The following is a 17,512-nucleotide window of genomic DNA, read 5'->3' as shown; positions in this document are numbered from 1 at the left end:
CCCCAAATCACTGTAATCTTTTAACTTCCAGACCTATTACAAGCTTAATGAAGATGAGAATGTGAGATGATCACCTAGTGTTTACCACAGTTAACCTTATTAGAAGTGGGCAAGTTAAGTTACTCTCGCCCTCTTAAATAGATCACAGATACTGACAGTCTAGCAGAAGGTGCAATACATTCAATGAAATTTTATGTTTTTCTTCTGCATTAACTGCATGCAGAACCACATTTTTGTTTTAAGCTGATGTCATTTCCACAACTAGAAAGTTAAAACATTTCATTTAATATCTCCAAAGTTACACTACTTACATAGTTTTTCACCGCTCTTCTTTCCAACAACAAAAAGTAACTCTCTATCCCATATGCCAAGTCTTTTATTTGGAAATGGAATGCATAAAACAATGACTTGACTAGGAAAGTCTCGCTCATTTTAAAGACTTAAAATGTTCTAATTTTATATTCTTTGTGACTACTGTATAGGATATTATGAGGTCATTGTCATCAGAAATGCAAGACAGAAGATCAATAAACTCACAGTATGTAAAGGTGCAAGAGTGATTTTTCAACAGCTACACACAAAAATGAGTGACGAAACATTAGAAATACCTGAATATGGTGTTCTGGACTTTCAGAAGTTATTTTAGAAGAACCAATAACTTGATTGTTTTGAAATGGCACAAAAAGGCAATCCGCTACATGCATTATTTATATCAGGAAAAATTTTCACACACTTAGATTTAACTATTATTATGAAACAGGAGTCCCAAATTAGTTTGCCTAACAGCAAAGAGCTCCTTCCAAACAAATCCAAACCAGGTACAAGATACAGCAAATGCAAACCCAGTTTAGCAGAGACTTACTTATGTATGTTTAATGTTAAAGTCAATGGTCCTCCTTAGTTCCCCTTAACAGTGTACAGAGACCTTAACATGAACATGAGTTAAATATTCACTTCAAGACTCCTTTCTATTGCCAGTAGCATGTAAGGAGGACTTCAGTATAAGACAGACTACAGTTTGTGACAAAAGAAGTTAGGCACATTTCTGTATCTTTTTGGGACTCAAGTATTTATACATTCAGACTTTTGCAGTATCAGAACTGGTTAAAATGTACTTCATAAATAAGTTACAGACTATAGGAGTAGATCTGTGCTCTTTAAGGTTATTCAATTAATATTTTCAATCAATGACAAATTGAAGTTAAATAGCCTTTCACAAACAACATGCAATTTAATAAAGAAACTTCAGAATCATTAGGGTTAATTTGTAAACTTACTGACCAAAGCAAAACTAAAATTGGAAACTAGGATTCCATCTTTTGGATTTTTCTTTTAATTGCATTTTATTTGCTGCTGAAAGGAATGCACTCTGTATTTCACTCACTGTTACTAAGAAACTTGCTTTTAAAAATCTAGACCCAGATTTTAGATATAGCTGTGAAGTTTGAATTTTGGTATAATAATTCAACATGATTATTTTTACTAATTTGAAAGAAACAGATCAAAATACTTCCCTTAATGAATTATTCCCATGGAATATGGATTTTAAATTGTGTAAAAGGAAGATACCTGTTCTTTACCAGGATATTTTTTTTTTTTCCTCTGTATCCAGGTAGTTTGTTGAACCGGTATTATATTTGAGCAAAATCTTTCCACTTGTGTGTTTCAGCTTATAAATAGAACTGGGCAGGGAGAAAAGGGGAAAGACCAAGGAATTATTCCCTTTAAAACATGAGAGAATTGGCCTAGTAGGTCACTGGGGTACCACATGATTAAGAATTTAAGATGGGTTAAGAGACTTTCCTAGCACATAACAATGATTTGCATTATATGAACACCTGCTATGCCAAGAAATCAGAAGGTTTGTCAACGATGCTGAAGGATTTATATAAACTTGGATACATATTAAAAGAAGTCATGTTACCTTTTTTTCACCCCTTCATTCAGTTTAAGACAACTGAAACCCTCTGCCATGTTGTGGGCTAAGAACGTGACAGAATTCGAAATGTTTTAACAACCCATCTGTCTCATCCTATATTTCCAACATATTTTTTTTAAGCTATGAACTTAAATACCCACATAAAACTTGCAACTTTAATCACAATTTCTAGAATTTCCATTATCTCCATTATCAAACAAGAATGATTTGTAATCAGCATATAATCCAATATTACACATTTTCTTTTTGACAGCCTCCAGTCTGGCAATAATGTTCAATTCTGCTGTAACACATTGGCTTGTTTTTTCATATTTCATAGCCCAGTGGCACAGGCACCACACTTTCAGTTAGCGAGTTGTCTTAAAAACACAGATTTGGATATTAATTACAATGGTCAGGACACTTAGGTTTTCACTGAAGAGAAGTTTAAATGTAGGATGTTTATTTAATGACATCTGGCAGACTGTGGACCTTGTGAGGACGAAAGAGGATCTTGAAATAGGAGGATATCAAAACTAGATTTTGGCAATATAGAAGATGTAGTTCATGTAGTTCTGTCATAAGCTTTAAAAATACTCTTATTAAATAAGTTTTTCCTTCCTTAAGACCAGATAATACATGAAGCCAGTAAGAGTCCAGGGGTCAGAATCTTCTTCAATTCTTAGTTATTCTCTATGAGCTTTTTTTTTTGGCTTTTCTTCATAAGATTCTCCATACTCATTCACTCTGCTCTTATCCACAGGATAAAGCCTGGCAGGAAAAAAAAAAAAAAAAAAAGTAGTTACAATACTTTCTGCTATCTGAAGGAATTAAGCAGCTCTATGCTAATTAATTTGAAAAGCGAGTTTCTTTCTCATCATATTCTGTATTCTCATTGGTGGCAAAACCCACAACACTTAAGATTAACTACAGACATATCAGCTTCTTCACGTTAAGACTTAACCAGTTGTCTCATAACAGGGCCTCTTAAGAGATGTATTAGCTCTCTTCAAGCTTGGCTGGAATATTTCTCAAGCAATCCAGTATACCTCTCAAACTTGAAACCAGTGCCCAGCCCCTATCAGAAGTTGTTGAGCTCTTAACTTCTCAAAAAATACCTTTGAAGGGGACCTATTTTACTGCACTTATGTGCAATTATATAACCCCAAAACTGAAGTGTGAATTTAGTATTAATGATTAGTTAGATGTACACATTCATATATTCTGGTATAATGTGCACTTGGGTTAAATTTCTTGTTCGCTCCACATATAAATATTTTTATTGGGAACAAGAATACACTTTCTGTAGCTTCACTTACGAACGTATTTCAATGATTACTGCATATAACCACCTTCTCCATCTGATTTTAGTTACTTAAAGAATCTGAAACTTGCCAGATACTCAACTTACAAGAGAATTTGATAACTTGTGTTTGAAAACTAGATAAAGGAGAAAGCAGAGCAGGGCAATCAGAAAACATCCTTCACTAGTGTCTTGAAGAGTTATGGGAAAGTGCTTTTGCTCTTCTTATTTGTACTGAGATGTCCTTTTCAGGATCCCCTGCTCACCATTCCCTTCACTAGGCATATACGCAACTACCACTATCCAGACCATACTATATAACACTATGGTATAAAAATTCTGCTTGAAGTCTATTCCAAACTATTTTATAGTTCTTCATAGCACTGCAACCATCTACAGTGTTGTAAAAACTCTGATGAATATTAAAGAAAGGCAATACCATCTTTGGTAAAGATAGACCAGGAACACGACATCATCTCTAAAGCACGCCAGCCTATGAGATGTTGGCATAGTGATGATAAAAGCAAATATATCATCAATAAAGGTGTTGAATGCCTACAAATAAAAGAAAAGTATACTTCAGTTGGCTGTGAAGAAAGGAAGTCATCTGTCATACAAAGCTGCAGGAAACAGGCTTCCTAGAACTGTATTTTTCAATAGGAACACAGACTACTTCCACATTTATAACAATACTTAAGGGTTATGCTGAAAAACTAATTAATGCAAACTTTAAAGTGCTTTCTTTTAATGAAGACCATACTGTCTACTACAAACCACACTATTACAGTTACAAGTAAAAAGGAAGTAGGACCACTTCAGGTAAGTGAGAGTATTGTTGTGTGAGCAGAAAAACATGGATTCAACTTCAGTGAAATCTTTAAAAGAAACTGGAAAAAAACTCTCATTCATTCATTACTCAAATGATTTAAGATTTACAAAATGTCAGTTCACTTTCGTTTTCTGTGGTATTTGAAATTTGTGTAAAAACTTATTCATTTACTGCTTTTAAGACATTTTCAGTGCTCTCCTGAAAGTAATCATCCATCCCTTATTCAAGGCATAATTTTCTACACCATTTCCACTCAACTAGGCACACTACAAGTTCTGTTTCTGAAGCAATAATGAAGTATTTTCTCACTACTTTCTCCTGAGTGAGAAAGTTTAAATTCCCAGACATCTGCTGGGAAAGCAATGCAAACAGACTCCAAGCATGCAAACGCAACAATATTTTGTCAGAGAAGGTAAAGAAAGTAAACAGAACAGCAACTCCTCTGGATCTGGCTTTAGCCTACAGGGAAGGCTAGATATCAGCTCTTACAGTGCACTAAGCTCTAGTACTCATACTGTGCAATGAACTATTTCAACTCATTAAAACCAGCAGGAAACAAATGCAGCAAATAATATTCACTGTTGGGTTAACAAATGGGGTCAGTAACATGGCTTCTCCTTTCAATATTAGCAAGTCGTACATTAATCCATACCGTAAGAAGGGGGAAAACAATGTATTCTCTAACCAGAGAAGGACTCACTCTTCAAAATGAACCAATGTTTATATGATGAAACAAAGCATCAGCAGAAGATGGGGGTGTTGGACAGGAGTGAGTTCTGATTAATTACAACAGGAAGCTCTTTCTGGCAAGTCAAAACAAATCCATCAATCTGAAGTGATCAAAGAGTATGGACGGCAATTCTCAAGCCTGTGCAAAGAAGGTTTGTCATGGAACAAAAAAAAACAAACACCTTGGCAAGTTGGAGAAGGCAGCCTTTCCAAGTCAACACCCAAGGGAGTGATCCTACAGTGATGAAAGGAAGAAAAAGCTAAATGCTCCATCCTTCAGGCACTTAGGCAGTCCTTGTAAGCCACTGAAGCCGAATGCATCAAGGCAGCCCATCTAATAGTATTTAGTCTAGCTAGTGTTCTCTTGAGATTACCTTATTTGAAGGTGCTCCTCATAAAAGTATAAAGGGCATAAACATAAAGACTACAGAAACTGGAAAGTTAGAGTAATCTTCATTTTTGCCAAGGTCTTCCAAAACAGGAAAGAGTTCAAATTAAGGAAAAACAAAGCTCTCTAAAACAACAATTGCAGATGAGACCTCACGCTATTCTTTCCACTCTTCACAGTGCAGAAGAGAGCAAGCAATTTTAAATATCCACCAGGAAGAAGTAAATTATCCACTCCAAAGCCCAATAAGTTAAACATAATTAAAAACATCATATACTTCCTTCCACAAACACAAGCCTTTGCTGTGGGTAACCTCTGGCATCTTAACAGGAACCATAAATGCTCTGTAAGAAAAGGCTATTCAGCAAGAGAATTCTACTGCTTTAAAGGTTACTTGCTTGAATACTCTCCCTTTGTTGTCTATTTAACTGCTGATGTCTCTGCTCACTTACTTTGCTGCTGAAGTAAAATTATGAAATTACTTCACTAATATACTTTTTACTCCCCTCTATTAAGAAACTTGCTGATTTACCTAGTATGTCTGAAACACTAGATGATTATTTTTGACTGTATTTCCATATTGAACACTTAGTTGCTATTCTATCTGCTATATTTCAATCCGTTGTCTTAGATGCCCCCTGATTCCTTAAAAATATTAAGGCAGCAGAAAGTTGGGCTATTGCTGTAGGCTCACAAAAATGGAAAAGCTATAAAAGGCACTTCAAATTTTAAGATTTTAGTTCTTTGGTCCCAGGTCATCTGTTCAGAATTGGACACCACGTTTTGAGCAGTTTTTAACACAGTTTCTTTTAAAGTACTGACGTTCTGGAGAATTTTAATACATCAACACAAAGGAAGAATAAATGAAAGCATTTATGAGTGGAAGCAGAAGAAAAAAAGGGCACGTGTTGATGGCATCAAGGTCTTGATGATCCCAGCACATACATTCAGGATTTCTCAGGACACAGTGATCAAGAAAACAAAGGACAGTGCAAAAATCCTAATGACTCGGAGAGGTGGGAAAGGATGGAGTCAAAACACTATCAGCTCTTTAGGGGTGCAAGAACAAAACTAGCATGTAGTTGCCAATTGAGAAAGAATGTAGGAAACACAGGAACTCAGCAGTGGGTGTCCATTGTCCTCTGTATCAGAGCAAGGAAACCTGACTGGGATACTTGGTACATCCACCTCGGTGCCTGAATACTATACAAACCACCTGGACACCCAAGTGGATGCTTGTGCGTGTGCAGGTATCAAAGGGTTTGTTTTGAGATAAACTCACCTTCCCCTCCTCCAAGGTCTGGTGTTAAACTCTGCTACAGCATCGCATGACTTCCACAAGGGCAGCCTAGGCAGTGGGGACACCACAGTGCAGCCCCTCTTCTACCATTAACAACCCACCACACATTTGTCACTACACTGCCCAGAAGCTCAGAATTACCACCCCAGCACAGAACAGTGTGTACATTACTTCAGTCTCTGGTAGCTCTTGGAAGCTGCCAAAGTAAGGTCTCTTAGTGGTCCTATCTGTTTCTTGGGAACTATCCTTTGTTGATATAATCTCTCTCTTCCTAGAAGAATTCATTAAATTGAGACCAATTAATTTATTTGTAGGACCAACATTTGCACCCACGCAAGACAGCTGACAGTACAAAAAGCAGTATTATCACCAAAACTACAATGCAAGTATGCTCATTATATGGAAATCATTATGAAAAATGGAAATGAATGTTTGGTTGTTTGGGGTTTTTTTTAAAGGACAATTGCAAACAAGTTTAGCTCTTAAACAAAAAAAAGCACTGTTAGTCTTAAGCTACATATTACTAAGCTTCTTACAGTTTCTTACAAAAATTAATTCCAAAATGACTGCATCAATCTTTAAATTAGAGCTTTACTTACTTTGTATGTGAAAGCCTTCCATGGTAAGTGTGCCACAGATTTCATCTAGGAATAAAAATATCAATTTGTAATAGAGTCTGGAAGAAGAGACTAAAAAAGTAGTCTTCTGTCCCTTCTTAACCTTACCTTATAGTTTACAAACAGCTGGGGCAGCATAAACAGGAATCCAAAAGCATATACTCCTGAAGAGAAAATACGGAAAACTTGCAGACAAATGCAAATAGGAGTACGTCACACAAGTACACCTTCACAATTAGAGATTTACACTCATTTTCCTAAAGAGAAAAGATACATCTAATCCTTTTGTTCATTTTGGATTGATTCTTCTCCCTTTCTCAATCACTGTGATAATTTTGGAACCTACACTCAAGTTATTGCTCTATATTACACTGATCCCGCTGACAGTTGATTTTCTACTTTTGAGTCTTGGCCTCCATTTGAAGAAATATGAATAGGAAAAAAGCATAAGAAGGGACTTACCATTAACAAAACTGTTAATCAACCAGGAGTACCAGCTACAAACAAAGAAGACAGTCCAGTTATGTTTTCACCTCAGCCAAAAATATATACCTGTAATACATCCTCTACATGATTGTATTTCGACTGCTCTAAGAAGTGACTATGTTGCAAATTACTTTACACAAGAACTAAATACTTCACATCTTCCTTTGATTAGGAAAGGCTCCAGAGAAGGTAGTTTAAGCAAAGGATGCTTATCAGTCCATACAACAAGTTTGGAGAGCTTTATCAACTGCTTCTATACTTTTTCAGAACATTCTAAGACTTCTGCACCCAAACTGACATCAGATAATACTGTGCACTGAACCCTGACTGTATTAAGGCTTGCAAAGGTATTCCAAATACTAAAGAGACACTTAATATGGAACTGTAAGGACCTACCAAATGTCAAACAACAAATACTGTTCAGCGCAAACCACTACAGGAGGCACTTAACAAAAAAGTAAATACAAGAAATCTACATTTTTCCCCTCCTTACATCTAACAACCCTTCCCAGATGCTCAGTGGAGCATAATCTTGGCAAAGTAACAGTAGTGCTACAGATAGTGGTCAAATTCCATACTTCTGCTTGCGATAGTAGGAACAGCTAATAACTGTGATGCTCTGGCTATATCAGTTAAAATTAAAGACTTGTACTACTGTGTTAGTGACATGTTAATAGCAACATTACAGCTGTAGCAGCACTTCACTAATCCACAAGCATCTAAAAAATGCATCAGAAAATGCCTGCAAGATTAAAGCATAATCCACCGTTAAGATTACTTGTTCCGTCACATTTCCTTACAAAGAGATTTAACAATGATAAAAATTCTATGATAGGAGTTGTTTTCACTTTCTTAAGCTACAAGCTCACAGAACACCTGGCATACAGTATTTTGCAGTACTGAATGAATTCAAGAATTCTGTGAGAAAAGCAGAATTTTCAAATGCTACATATCTGTTAGCTCCTTACTAAGACAAGGACCTTCTGAAAAAACTATTTTTCTACTAGACCAGAAATTGCCCCGGTTTCTAGTTCAAGTGCTACAGCTCACGTATGCAGCAACAGTAGTTCTTTCTGATGTTATTTCAAGCTACTGCTTCCTCTCCCTCCCATCCCTTCTGGGCTTAAAGACTATAAAAAAAATCTTGTGTACATGGCTGTCACCATGCTTGCATCTGCAGATTTTTTCTACAACAAAGTCTCATGGCTGCATACTTGCTTTCATCTCTCCAACACAAAATGAACTAGCTGTATTATTTGAGTGAAAGTGGACAAGAGTTTCACCTTTTCAGCTCTTGCTGAAGTATCAATATGTTGCAGTAAGTCCATGGCTCTAAGTGAATACAGAGTCCTTTCTTCAAAATGCTTTTGCTTGCTTGCCATCCTAGTTACCATATTTAGGAACAGAGGTACCTCTTGGTCTGAGCAAATAATTTTGGGACAGTTTTTGTTTCTCTCTGTTATTGGACAGGTTCAAGCACTGAATTCCTCTCATCTCTCCTGTCACCTTATCAGTTCTCTGAACATCAACAGCAGCTTTCTTTCTCCTCTTCTGATTGACTGCTTAATCATGTATGCAAGCTATTGAATTCTGTACCACAGTAACATCAGGTTACTTGTGAAATACAACAGCCTGTAGCTTATGAGATACTAAAAAAACAGCTAGACTCTTCAGCTTTAGATCCTGTAGAACGATGATGTTTCTGGTTCCTGGCTTACGAATCAAACAAACTAAAATAACTGATACCCATAACCCATCATCTCTAATTAATTAATATAGAAAAAATGGGGTATGTTTCAATTCTGTATAAGATCATTTATAGATTTACGGTACCTTTTGTATTTGACATTCAGCAAGGAGTAACCTGCACCTCCAATACACAGTGGATAGAGCAAATATGACAAGTATTTCATAGCCTAATTGACAAGGAAAATAGTTTGTTAGTTCACATTTTATATACAGCCAATTTTTCACAGCATTAACTAGAAGACAGCCAGATATTTTTTTTCCTGAATATCTTTTCCTATTCCCAAATGTCTGCTATTATTTCCAGTATGATTCCAGTTCTAGAGAAGGTGGTGAAAATTCCAATGTCCAGTTCAGACAACCAAGCACCTTAGAGCATAGGCACCAAGAGGCAGCACAAAGAGCAGAGTGTAAGAGTAGCTTTCTACTTAACACCAATGCTGCCACCTATGTCCACCTCCTTTCAGAAATCAGGAAGCACATAAACATTCCTCCAGTATAAATAACAAGTACAAATATAAATTTTAAAATTTGTGAACAGTAACCCTTTAAGATACTTTTCTTCAGATAAGTCACTTGCAATTCTGCTTCTCAGAGAAATGTTTCAACCAGATTCAGCTAACAAAACAATTCTTTGACTGTTTCTTTTCATAAATTATCAAAATGAATCTTCACTATCTGATCATCCACATGATGATGATGATCCACTTGACAACTATGAGAACATGGAAAAGACACTTGTAGCAATAGAAAGAGCAAAACAGGTCAGTCAGCAGGTCACATATATAGACTTTATAGATCAGAAGTCACAGGATTCCCTCTTACCTGGGTATCATACTCTTCAGTTTTCTTTTCAGAGTCATTGTATGTACCAAACTGCAATACAGATAAAAAGTATAATCAAGTCAGAACTGGAGGGAAAAGCACTTGCTATCTGACTCCCTACACAGAAATCTAAACTGCAAACTAAACTGCTTAGACATTAAGCTAGGAAACAGTTCAAAGTTCCTATAAGCTTCTATAGAAGAGAGTCATACAAACGTCCTGTGCAACCTGCTAAATACAAGGTAGGCAAAAAGTTCAATTTTTCCCTTCATATTTTACACCAAACATCCAGAACTTCTTTGCTTAGGAAACTGCTGTTGAGACAGCAGAGTTCACAAAGCTAAAGCAAAGTCAAGTGGCTAAGAATCTGGCAGATACAGGAAGTCATTATTAAAAACCATAACCATTTTCACGCATGAAGAGGTCAGTTATGGATTATCTCCACATCTCCAGAAATTGTGACTGCTTAAACACAGTTCCTTGAATACTGACAAAGAAACAACCAGAGCTATCAGCCACTCCAGATGCATAGACTTCAAGCAGCACAACCCCCCCAGTGCTTCTTGTGAAGTAAACACTGAAGATTAGACAACTGTTCCTCCTACCAACCAGAGAAACTTTCAGTGGAGATTGTATTTTAAAAAGATTACACTCATGTAAAAAAAAAAAGTTAATTTGAATCCGTGCTGCCACTGCATGTCCCGCAAACAGTCTCAGGACTTAATTTTTACCCAGAGGATTTGTCAAACACTGTCCTGTTCCCAGAACATGTCATATCATCTACTAGTTCCACAATGGAGAAGTTATACCTACAGCTTCATGAAAAATTCAGTTTGTTATTTCAAATCACGATGTCAGTTAAGACTGCCTTTCCAACACCGTGGCAGGAGCACAGTCCCACCTGTTCGGATTTAGCAGGACTGACAGAGGAGTCTGAAGTTTCTCGCACCATACATACATACAAATACTCGCTTCTTCTACAGAACTCAAAGAAATTCCTAAGTTTGAAAATGCTTATCCAGCTTCTGGATTAAGCCATCTATAAAGAAAAGATGTACATAGGAAATTTCTATAGTTCTTTTTAATCTTCGTTTCACTAAAAGCCAAGTTGCATAGTAACCTGGAAACAGAAGGACAATTCAAGAGTGTAATCATTAACAGGCCGGCGTCTACTGTACCTGAATTTTGGGTCTCAAGCCTTGCCACTTGATTGTCATTTTCAAAGCTTTCTTCACCTTCCAGAGCTGAGATTAGCAAAAACAGAATGTGCACATGAAAGATTATCCAAAGGAATGTCTTATGCAGGATTCAGATAATCAGAATCAAGACCCCAAAATATCTATTTTAAGCATGCATTGCATAAAGTGGCAAGAGCCTGATTGCAGCACACTGCCTGCATCTCTATGCAAACAAAATGCCATGTCACCAGACAAGTACACACTGGGAACCTGCACTATTAAGCCTCCGTATCAGATTATGTACTTTCAACAAAATAATGTTGTCCTTTCAGGATATCTGGGTTGCAGAGCAGTGGTGGGAGTTAGCTGCTCTCTTCACCAGCATGCATCTCAGGTCAGGCATTTAGAGTAAATAAACCAGTAACTACCTGCCAAGCAAGTTTTTATGTGCCTTCGAAGTCAACTGGGGTCTGCAAGATGAAGGTGCCTCAGAACTCCTAACAGTGATTAAGTGGGCACTTAAGCTGTAACAGCTTGACCTAGTGTAACCAAAGGTTCAGTTCACCTGAAAATTTACTCATGTACCCACCCTGGTATACAGATTCAACAACTTAGGCAATGCAGCAAGCTCACCAGGAGAGCTATGTACCATGAAACTTTTTGTGGACAAGGTTTATTGGTTTAACTTTAGATACACCAATATTCTCACCCATTGTATCTCCCAACAAAAAAGGGCAGTAAGGTAAAGGCAATCTTTTACTGCCATCTTTGATGCAAGTGAGAAAATTACTTATTACAGAAGCAGTATCACATTAGTGCTGCATGAGAAACAGGTGTTAAGAAGAAGTTGTGAAAAAGCTCTTCCCAGCAGACTAAATTCCTTTGAGATGTATTGTCTGTATATTCATTCTCACCTTGAGACAACCATGTTATTGCACCATCACTTGAGAAGAGAGATACGTTACTTCAACAGAACCTACAGAACATTTCCTCTCAATTTAAGTGTCCCACACAGTGTTCCTATATAATCCTTTCAACCCAGTTTCCCCAGTCTGCAACCCAAAACAAACATACTGGAAAATAAGGCACATGAGAAAGACTATAGGAGACAGTCATGGAAACTACCGATCTCAGAGAGATCTATTTAACAGATCTTTGGGCAGCTCAAAGAAGAATCTCAGACACAATGACCAAATGAGATCTGAATCTGCCTGTTCTTAGGCAGTGGCAACCAAGAAATCCATCTTCATTATAAAAGAGGAATGCAAAATCTTAACAGTTTTAATCCCACTTAAATCCTGCAGCATGGCTGATCATTCCTGTTACTCTACCACCATACGTGTCTGATCTCGTTTCCACTAATACTTCTGAAAAAAAGTGAATTAGAGACCAGGGCTATTTCTTCTTCCCCACTACAAACAAAAACTTCACTTTTCTTGACCTGATTCACTTTTAAATCATTTCACACTTTTGAATTTCTGAAGTCTTTAGATTTTTAAAAATTTAGTTACTTAGATTTCAAGGATCAAAATAAAAGATATTCTACAAAAGAACTAGCATATTTATAGGGATATATATTTATCCCTGAAACTCAGTTAAGATTTCAGACAGCTAAAGAAAGTTTGAAATTTAAGATTAAATTGCTATTTACAGGAACAAAACCACTAGGAAATCTGATACAGAAGACCTGACACACAGAAATACATCAGATTTAAAAATCCCATCTTACTGAAAAATAATGTTACAGTCAATGAAATGGCACTACTTAGGACACCACTGTTAATAGTTTTCACAAGAGCTTAATCTATTTTATACAATAAGCTGGAATTTAAGGATCGCTTTGTGACTTTGCATTCAACAACTTAATCACTAACTAAAAATTCTGAACTGCTTTGTTTCCACAGGGATTATCTGCAACTATAACAGATGTGTAGTCAAAAATTCCATGTGCGAGTCCTGAACTGATTTTCAAATACTGAGAAGTAAATAGATCTGCAAGCAACGCTAGGCAGAGAGATCTCCCCTTCTCACTACTGCTGACTTTGTGCTTTACTACACATAGAGCAGGCTTCTAAGCAGTACCTGCAACCCACTGACTGGACAAGGTTTTCTGGAATAATGAACACAGCCAGCAGTCTCCTCCTTTTCCTCCTTCCCCAAGCACCTCCGTCACAGCCAGGGAGAAAGCTGCAGACCTGCGGCGCTGTCTGACAGCACACAGCCTGCTCTGACAAATGTTTCTGTGAAGGCTTGTTGACATGGTTATACATGCCTGGTCAGGAGTAATGCCTATCAGATGATGCGACAGGAAGGAACCTCAGCATAGCTCTATGTTTGGTTTCCACAACACCAACCACCCCATCCCAGAAAAAACTGATACTTCCAGATCAGTTATTTGATAAAGGGACGCACTCTCCTCTACCACTGAAAGCCAGTTAAGCAATGCTGCTCAGACAGTATACTACAGCAGTATTTTTCCAGTAACTAGTTTAGCATTCTTTTTCTACAATAAACTATGAATGTTGCTGTGAATATCGGTATTTGGTTCTAGAGCTTTAAGAACTCACCTCAATCACTGCACCAATGCCTGCTGGGATCAGTACCAATACACTTGTTTGTTCATCCAAAAGGAAGAGAAATATTACCACAGTACTGAAGCACCGCCAAAGCACTAGATAGAAAAAATGAAAACAAAAGGCTTATTAATATTTAAATGAACAGCTGAGATGACAGAAGACCGTGGCCTATTTACTATAATTCTGTCTTGCGCAGTTTAAGCATCAGCTTCTCCTATATACATCTTGATATATCAAGTAGTCCTAGAAACAGTCAGTGATCTATACACCCCCAGGCAAATATGGAACAAAAATATTTTATGAAATCCTTATCACAAAAGATGAAAGGAAATCAGAATATTTCAGGAAGACTTCTGTATTGCAGCAACTCAGCAATGGATCAGTACTATTATGAACTACATTTGTGATTCTTGTCTCAAGAAAGCTGAAAGGCTGTGAAGGAGTGTAATGTCAGTCTTTGAAAGTCATGCTACTAATCTAATGTTTGTAAATGTTAAAAAGTATATTTTAGTATTGTTTTTCAGGTTTTGCAAAACCTTGGATGCTTATAAGCATCTACCAACTAATTCTTAGATTCGAATATCCATCCCCTTAAGCAGAACAGAAAGAGAAAAGAGGTACAACACACTCAGACATCAACAATTACACTGTACCATTCCAGAACAACTGCCCGTTGCACTTCTCCCTCAGGGCAAGAAGATGATACAGGCAGAAATCTGACTAAGGCTTACTAAACACATGATGGACTGAAGACTGATACTTTTACAGTAAGGTTAAAAAAACCTTGGTCACTCAGTCTTTCCAATTTGACTTTACTCACCTTTTAAACTAACAACACTCAATTCTGAAATTCCATGAAGTATTCTGAATTTTTACTTTTTTGGCATATATATGCCAACAGCAGTACAAATGTCTTACAAAAACAAATGCACTCTGATAAACAGATTCTCCACATGAGAAAAACATGTTGCTGTTCAGCGTAATTTAGAAAATTTAATTTTTTTCCTGGTATTGATATTCCTCACATGTTTTAATCAATCTGTAAATATAACAGAATCAGGGATAGTCTCTGAGGTCAAGTGACTCCAGGTTTATAATTTTGGTTTATAATCAGAATGGAAAAATCTATTAGACAAACAAGCAGCAACTATTAGCACAGTAAACAAGGCTGGGGAGTGGTACATTAAACCCCAATCGTCCAGGGCTGGCTACTACCTTCATCTGTCTCTAAGAAGTCTTGACAAGATAGATGCCAGACCATTATGTTTCTCTCACCTTTTCTACATCCAAGTCAACAGAACTCTCCCATGTTCTTCCCCCACCCCCTGCCCCAGGAGCTTCTACTGCTCCTGTTTACATCAAAGCCCAAATCAAACAACAGCACTACACTACAGCATTTTCTCCTCCAAATATTTTGGAACCTGTAGCTATCTGCAAGGAATGCAGGGGGCTTGCAGGACAGCATTACCCATGATAGCACATTCTCTCCACCCATGGGATTTTTTCTGTTCCTCCAGCAAAGGAAATATGGTAACTGACTTAATATTAAACTAATTGTCAATTGCAAGAGTCAAACCTCAGAAGTGACATGATTGCTTAAAAGCAAGTGATACTTGAGCACAATGCTAACAAAGTTAGAACCAGCCTGTTAGCCATCTTCTTTTCATACACAAAACCATCTCATTCTGCCACCTTGGTGAATCTACAAAGTGTCAACTTAAGAGTAAGACCGAAAACACGCAGCACACACAGAACACTTCGCACTCTGGCCCGTACCTGCTTTTGTAGACATCCCAATCATGCTTCTCTTTTTCTTCCAAAAACTAATGTCATTTTTGAATGCAAGGAAATCAAAGAGAAGCTGCAAATAGCAAGAAACAAACGCATTTGTTTGACGTGCACTAATTAGAGACTGCCAGCTGAACTGTCAAAAATGCATTTAACATGGAATTCAAGAAAAACCTGGTTTAGAAGCTTCAGAAATAAAAATTCAGTATTACAAATAAAAGCTAAAAAGAAAAACTGTTTCAGAAGCCCAAGCTCTAAAAGCAGTGCAAAATGACAGGATAAATTCCGAAAACTGCTAGTGATACAATGCTGCACAATGCAGTGTCCTGTAAAGAAAGTTAGTGACCCAATACAGGGTAACACATGGTAGAGGATGAAGAATGAGGACCCTGAGAAATTGCTCCCTTCTTGACAGACCAGGGAAAAATCACACTAAATTAAAGTGTTCTGCATTGGATTGATAGTCAATTTAGGCTTGGACAGTACCAAAACTTTTTAATAAAATCCTATAACACAGCAAGTCAGCTTTCCTCTCTATTTCACCACTAAGAAGTTGACCTATACTTCAGGGACATTTTAGCATTAAATTCATTTGTAGTAAGTATTTTTTACAGTATTTTCATTCAGCATATTTTTCAGTATTTCCTTTAAGCAATCACTGTCTTAAAAAAAAGCAGCACAGATTCAAGAAATTCTTGGCTCAGAGAATTTTAATGAAAAAGTATTTTTCCTAAAATTTGAGCAAATGATACACAAAAGAAAAAAGTATCAAAAGAGCTAGTCCCACTCTACAGATACCTTACAACCTGCAAACAGAATGGAAAAAATAAACGAATATGGTTGAGAAGTCTAAGGCTTTCCAATCAAATTAATTGTATGCAGTGTAAGTATAAAGAAACATAACATGCCCAGCAAGTTCTTATCTTTCCCCAAATATGGGAATTGTATTAAGTGTAACTGTAGATAACAAAAATGTTCACAGTAGAACAATGAAGTCTAAAAAAATTGTTCAGTAAAATAAAGATTCATGTTTAAAACAAGGCACACACAATGCTAAGACACAGACACAACAACAAATAACCATGACTGGAACCCTAAGCTCTGAACTGTACAGCAACAATTTTTGAAGCAATTTAGATCAGCTGATCTAAATTTCTCCAGGGATTAGAAATCAGAGACTCAAACCCTAGCATTGGAGCCCCAGCTATGCCAGTGCAGTGGTAGATCTTGTGACAACTGAACAAAATTTGAACCAATGTTGACAGGCATATTAATTCTAAGGGCTTTGGTTCAACTGCAACTAAAAAAAAATTGATAATCAAGTTAAATGTTTTATATTTCAGTCAATACTGTTAGTTCCTATCTAGTTATCTCAAATTTCCATCTTGATATTTACATATTAACTCTGTGTTGCAAATACAGCTGACTTGTACCAGAAAACACTTCAATTGCTCTACTGAAATCACTATTTCCAAGAACTGATTTTAATAAATAAGTTGAAATTCAGCCCCCCTGCCTTTTTTTAGTTCATAAGCTGTAATTCCTAAAAAACAAAGTTTCTCCACTTACATGGAATGCTGCTACGAAGAATGTCAGAGCCAGAAAGTACAGGTTAGTATCCACAAAAATTCCTTTTACTTCATCTGCATCCTTTTCTGAAAACCCTAAGAGAAAGAACAAGTAATTATGCAAGTACCACCAGACAGTTCATTGCTGTTATGCTAGAGTCCGGTATGAAAGGAATCTTATGTCACCTGCACATGTTTTGTTAAGGAATCATAAATCTGAAACATGATGGCAGCTTTATTGGTAAAACACAAGTTTACCTA

The 17,512-nt window shown here is 36.8% G+C and overlaps 1 protein-coding gene across 1 annotated transcript in view; it reads right to left on the bottom strand.

Moving 5' to 3' along the window:
- Nucleotides 1-358: 358 nt before the first annotated feature.
- Nucleotides 359-17,512, bottom strand: part of CLPTM1L (CLPTM1 like) — a 32,647-nt gene continuing 15,493 nt past the window's right edge. Inside the window, exons 7-17 of the mRNA XM_074824396.1 lie at nt 17,253-17,347; nt 15,672-15,756; nt 13,887-13,990; nt 11,320-11,385; nt 10,142-10,192; nt 9,404-9,486; nt 7,547-7,581; nt 7,193-7,248; nt 7,067-7,111; nt 3,661-3,776; nt 359-2,689 (exon numbers count right to left, since the gene is read on the bottom strand). Coding sequence (XP_074680497.1) covers nt 2,605-2,689; nt 3,661-3,776; nt 7,067-7,111; nt 7,193-7,248; nt 7,547-7,581; nt 9,404-9,486; nt 10,142-10,192; nt 11,320-11,385; nt 13,887-13,990; nt 15,672-15,756; nt 17,253-17,347 — 821 coding nt within the window. The 3' untranslated portion in view covers nt 359-2,604. The remainder of the gene's footprint in view (nt 2,690-3,660; nt 3,777-7,066; nt 7,112-7,192; nt 7,249-7,546; nt 7,582-9,403; nt 9,487-10,141; nt 10,193-11,319; nt 11,386-13,886; nt 13,991-15,671; nt 15,757-17,252; nt 17,348-17,512) is intronic.

Source organism: Strix aluco, chromosome 1, assembly GCF_031877795.1.
Source record: "Strix aluco isolate bStrAlu1 chromosome 1, bStrAlu1.hap1, whole genome shotgun sequence".
Lineage (NCBI taxonomy): Eukaryota > Metazoa > Chordata > Aves > Strigiformes > Strigidae > Strix > Strix aluco.
Note: the sequence above shows the minus strand (reverse complement) of the source record. Positions and strands in the feature narration are given on the sequence as shown.